Source organism: Morone saxatilis, unplaced genomic scaffold, assembly GCF_004916995.1.
Source record: "Morone saxatilis isolate NCDOM2014 unplaced genomic scaffold, NCSU_SB_2.0 Contig11, whole genome shotgun sequence".
Lineage (NCBI taxonomy): Eukaryota > Metazoa > Chordata > Actinopteri > Moronidae > Morone > Morone saxatilis.
This window is the reverse complement of record NW_023339663.1, coordinates 6,648,165-6,654,349: the sequence shown is the minus strand read 5'-3', so window position 1 is coordinate 6,654,349 and position 6,185 is coordinate 6,648,165. Positions and strand designations below refer to the sequence as shown.

The 6,185-nt window shown below is 37.2% G+C and overlaps 1 protein-coding gene across 1 annotated transcript in view; it reads left to right on the top strand.

Annotated features, from left to right (window-relative positions):
• Positions 1-5,964, top strand: part of LOC118320674 (A disintegrin and metalloproteinase with thrombospondin motifs 7) — a 78,928-nt gene extending 72,964 nt beyond the window's left edge. Inside the window, 1 exon segment of the mRNA XM_035651692.1 lies at positions 5,259-5,964. Within this exon segment, the coding sequence (XP_035507585.1) occupies positions 5,259-5,404 (146 nt within the window). The 3' untranslated portion in view covers positions 5,405-5,964.
• Positions 5,965-6,185: the final 221 nt, after the last annotated feature.

Genomic DNA, 6,185 nt, shown 5'->3' with positions numbered 1-6,185 from the left:
CGCCCATTCTTTATAGAAGTAATTTAATATTTATTCTGGTTCCAAATAAACATGTTGATAGTTTTTCCATTTTTGTCTGAGCATGAATTTGTGCCAAAAGAATTAAGGCCGGTCCTTATAGAGACCTGCTCCCATATACGAAGGTTGAGTTCAGTGTGAGCAGCATTAGACTAAAGCCTGGCTTATTAATGAAAGTTTTACACACTTCTTTTTTCTTGGATACATAAATCTGTCATTTTAAACCTGGAAGAGCTTGAATTTTTATGTAGTTTTAAGAATATAAAGTTTCAATGCAAGTCCCCACACATTACAGTCGCATTAGGTGCTGGTTAGTGTCTAGTTTAGGCTTGGTTTTCGGAGAGGTCTCTGTTAATCTTAAACCCATTTTAGACTCAATCTTGACCCAAACCCCACTAAATTCTGTCTGAGACTCATGTTGGACAAGATACATGATGTTTACTACAGCTCTGCCTTGTGCACATCATTGAATTTGTCTTATCTCTATGTCTTGAATTATGCATACTAGCTTATAATATTCACATATGATGTCCTTGGAATAGAAATTTGATTTTAGTATTTAAAAGGGTATTTCTGTTACCTTCAAGGCTGCATTGATATATATATATATATATATTTTTTTTTTTTTTACAAATTACTTTTCTTGTTATATATGGCAACCCTGTAACAGTGTGATATATTATCTATAGCAGAGTGTTTGTGTGGAAACTAAAATAAATGTCTAACATGCAGTCTGTGGTTTGTATTAAGCATGCGTGTTGTCTGGGAAAAGCAGAATGGAGACTGGAAGAAGGTCAATTGGGTGAATGACCTGTATTCAGTCTGTAGACTTCCCGTTCACACAGATTCCCACTGAATGGCTACTGTGCTACATTGTGTGGTTTTTTTATGTTCTAATACAAATAGAATATATTATTATTGTACTAAATACAATAGGTTTATTTCAAGTATTAATTACAATTGCTGTTTATTGTCTCATACAGAATATGTAGTGCCCAACCCACATGGACTTATAAGACAACAAAAAATACCGCTGCAGTTGCGAAACATTTCACATTAACATAACTTCTTACATTACATTTCGGACTGAGAACTTGAACTGTATTTGTTATTTATGTAAAGGCGTGGGGAGTTTCGTTACATTAATCCCTGTTAATCCCTGTTTCAATATCTTCTCCACACCCCAGCTGCACAAAAAGCTAATTTAAAGATACTGAGTCTACAATATTGAATCACAATTCATAAATCTAACAATAACATTCCAACAATGTATGTAATAATGATTAAGGAAAGATTTAAAAGTCAGGAAAGTGAGTTTAAGTTAAATTCATCTGCAGATTACCAGCCCACATGTCCCTCTGGAAGGCCAGATATTTTTCTGTAATGGTACACCATTGACCCATAGAGGATTCTGGAGGTGAGACTAAGCTCTTATCCAGCAGCTGTCCAGTGAACTGAACCAAATATTAAACTTCACAGATAGTGATAGAGCAGCAGCTTTGCAGAGCAGAGACAGAGCAGCACTTTTAAAGGACCGGTGTGTAGGATTTAGTTTAATTGCAACCAATCGAATACATACAGTACATGGCATGCTTAATGCGCAAAATGCAAATCAACTTCTTACATATTTTGAGAACAGTTCAGGCCTTCTAGAGTTCTGTTACAACAAAATAATAGCTTACAGCCTTTAAAACATTAAAGATTGGCCTATGCAAATAGGCTTTGGCCCTTTGATGGGCTAATGCAAGATGCTTGGTCCCTGTGCGCACTCGATGTGCCCTCTTTATGTTACACACTTGACCCTCTCCCGCTACCGAAGATACAGCAGCTCTCTCTCGTTCAGTTCTCTCCTCATCCTGATGGCCATCAGATTGAATGAATCCAATTTTCTTTCACACTTTCACTTGTTTTGCTCACTTTGCATCTACGTTGCTCAATCTGGTGTATTATTGGCAGACATCATGTTGTGTTTTCATATCAGATCGTAGAGCTTACAACAGATAAATTCAGTGGGCCTTAAGGAGGTTAGTGTACTAACTGTATCAATGGTCATTGAATTCATGTTGCTTTGTGTTAATTACAATAAGCTTTCAATGTGTGTTTACTAATTTTTTTATTCAGTTTATTTATTCCCTGGCCAATGGAAAGCCGCATCCACTTATACTGATTCAGTATCTGATTTTCTTGTCGCCAAACCTAAGGTTTCTGTTCTTTTCTCAGATAGTGAAAGAATAGCATATTACTGCGGAAGTCCCATGTCCCACTGCTCCCTTTTGTTCTATATAGGGCATGCTGGTGAGTGGGTCAAAGATAGCAAAAGACGAGAAGCACACAGGAAATGCTGTGTATTGAGTTGCAGCTGTGACATTTGTACCCCACTGAAGTCATGGAGTTTCTCTGATCTGAGTGACATTGGAAATTCTGCACCCTGGAGTTTTTTGGGAATTGCTTTATACAAGAGCAGTGGTTTCATTAGTACAGTACAGTATGTAAAGGTCATGTTGAATGGTACAGCCATGGTTGGAGCACAGACTGCATATTGCTGAGCATGGCACTTCTTTATAACCCCAAAATCTCAATGCCAATCCAGGTCTAACCTTTCCTGGTTTAACTCTACTTGAAATGACCTCTGATGAAATATTATTCCATTTAAATTATTGGATTGACATTAAATTTGGATTGTCCCCAGAATATGATCTGAGGACAATCTGACTTTGCTTCCAGACTGAGACTACACTTTTCCATTTATTTGACAGTTTGATTCTTGAAAAGATAATGTCCAAATGAATTGTTAGACTTTTTTCCAATGATGATCTGACTTTTCCTCTAGCAGCCCGCTCAGGTACACACAGGTCAGTTCGTTCAGATATCTCGAAAATATATTTTTACAGACAGTTCCTCACATATAGGCTGATATTTGGCAAGATATCAACAAAATCCATTAAATATACTTGCCCATGTGTGCTGGTTCATGTGCTATACAATTGCAGTTTGTGCACAATTTGAAACATTGCTGTCAAGCTTGACTGCATGTGTCTTCTAGTTGATGATTGGCTCGTGAATAGAACTGCCAACTGTTTTACTGTAGTACGACAGGTGCTGAACATTTTCTAAACACAAAAAAAAACAAATTAGTCTGTCACTACTAATCTCAACAGATGTTGTGCCAGGACTTCTGTTTTTGCAATGATTTCCCCCACATATTAAAATGTGCGTTTCTTTCAGATGTGTGAATAAGATTTTTTTTGTTTTTATGTTGATTTTAGAGTATTATAAGGACAATAATAGAACGTAAAACAGGATAGTGATACTGATTTGTCTTTTTTTATTTTATTAATATAAATGAATTTCTTTTTTGTATTTTAGTATTTTTAGTACCTTATAAAACAAGAATTTGTCTTCAGCATCAGACATCTGCTGCCTGCAGTCACCCCCAGCTTAGTGACTCCTGATTTACATATAAAAGCATTCAAATCATCTTATCTGATAATCATAATGCCGCACTTCATATGCAGACTGTGGAGACCCTGACGAGTGAAGATTTAACTTGTGCTTTGAGCTGAGGGTTTGCAGGTCTCAGTGAATGTTGCATTGTAATTTGCAGAAGGTTTTTAACTGACCTATAATGCTTAAATTGTCTGTTAAAGCCATCAGCTGTTGCCTCTGCCTCTCAGAAATGTTTAAATTCACCTGAACTGAGCAGGTTTGTGGGAAATTAAAGACATTAAACATTTTAATTCCTTAAGGAGCCCTGATTCCTACCCACTTAGCTCCCCTAAAACTATAAGACAATGAGCTAAGTACAACAATATCAGGCTCTGAAACACTAAGTGTCTGATGAAGTGTAATAATTCAATAACAGCCCACGCTCAAATTGCTGTGTGGCCTGTTTTTTCAATTTCATGCTTCTGCAGAAACTGCTGGGATTTAAAAGACCAGCAGATAGTCAAAATATTTTCCCTGGTAGACAGATACAAACCTACAAATGTCTACAAACGTACAAATGCCACTTTTTTTGTCATAGTACTCTAACATAGCCAACATTTTGATGAGTTGTTTTGTCCATTCAATAGACATAATGTGGGAAAGTGGCAGAAAGCTCAGCAACTATTTTTTCAAATATATATTCAATCACATTGTTAGCCCTTTCTTGGTAATGGTTCATTATAAAAATCACCTGAACTAAAGTTGGAATAGAAATAAATGGATGTCCACATTTGCAAGAGTATCTGTTCTTGTTTTTGATCATCTGCCTCTGAGCAAACATGCTCCTGAAAGCCCAAAAGGACAGAGATTAGAGGTCGGATGTTGGTTAAATTTTGGTGCTAACTGCAGTTTAAAGGATAGTTTAACATTTTACTATCTAAAAAACAACATTTAGTATGCCTACATGGAAGACACGGGACAAAATCCACCATCCTTGTTCTGTATAATTATGCATTCTAAAGTTCAGCTGAGTTAAGCTTGAAAGTGTATCTTCCAAAGTTAGTCTTTTTAAAAAAGACTGAGATGCAGAGGAGGGACTGTAGCATACAACAGGACATTTTGTGCTAAAAAGTTGGGATGCAACAATCCAGCTTTGTCTCTTTGTCAGTCTCATTTCAACACCTCAACTCAGAGCATCTGTATGACGAACGATTTGTCGGAATGGAGTTTTGCACAGATCGAGGACTGTAGACTTTGTCTGCCATCTCTTATATTAAAATCACAATAGGAAATATTCTTTTCAGGCCCAGTATGGAAGCAAGAAAGAGTTAAATGACCACAGATTGCTTTGTTGTACTTGTTGGCATGTGAGCATTGTTTTAAGACATGTGAGCATACCCTTTAAATACACTTGCACCACAATAATCTAAATTGACGTAATCTATAAATATGGTTGTGAAAGAAACAACCAGAGTGGCTTTAATGCGAAGCCAGCATCCAAACAGATACTTGTGTGGCCAAGAATATTTGGGTTTTTTTTCAGCATCTACAAGCTTTGATCAGAAAGAAATCTTCTCTAACCATTTCCTGTGTTGAAGGACAAAATAACATGAGCACCATGTATGGGATTACTCTCATGTGTTACTATTCAACTTAAAGGACATGTCTTAGGATGTTATAATGTTAAGAGGCTTACAATCCTCACATAATGTCTATGATTCACTCTGTAATTATGTAACAGAATGAAGTCTGTATCTAACTCCTATGTGTAACCTCTCGTTCCCTCTCTCTCTCTCTCTCTGCCACCCACACAGGAACACAATGTGTTCGAGATCGGCTAACGTTTCGCTTCTGTCAGACTCTCCGCTGGCTCGGCCGTTGCCACTTGCCCAACATTCGAGCACAGTGCTGCAAAACCTGCAGCCAACGTTCCCGCTCCAGCAGCACGTCTCGCCGTTGAGGTGCAACAAAATAAACACACGTCTCATCAACAGGAATACTGACTCGTCCGACGCCAAAACTCTGCATGTTTGGGCTGGAGAAATTATTATAGAGGGCTGAAATTAATTGGAAATGTAACAAAGCATAGCCTCAAAACAATGAGAATGTAAATATTTGTTTGCACTTTTTATATTATACAGTTTTACCATTTATGGATCAGGATTTCTTTGTAACAGATACGGTGCTACATAAGGGGTTTCTCGTCAATGTAGCCTGCTTAGTAATGCTATTACACTATTACACATGTAGATAAACCACTCATTAACCTTTATGGTTGGTACAATGCTTTCATTTTTACTGACAGCAGCAGAAACTGAACAGAATAAAACAAACAGGTATACAATTGTTTTGTGTGTTATGAATCAAAAAACTAAGTGGTGCATAAATGCTTGATTGGACATTTAAAAATAATTGACCGTTAGCTAAGCCCTGCCCCCCTTACTTACTATTGCTACACCTGTACAGCTAATAATAATAATGCAGTGGCAGAAAACACAAAATCAGACTTCTGGTTTGTAATGGAAATGAACGTACCTAGTATGTTTTCTGTACTGCTGGTGATAAAGTACTTCCATTATATACAGGTTTGGAACTGCTTAGAGAAGCTGTCTGTAGATTCAGGGTCCTGTGTTCATATGTGACGCAATATAGTTTTGTACTCTGCGTGTGTTAATCGTTACAAGAATGAATAGGTTAGGATGCTGATAAAGCTGCCTGTCGTGTTGGCAAATGTAACACAA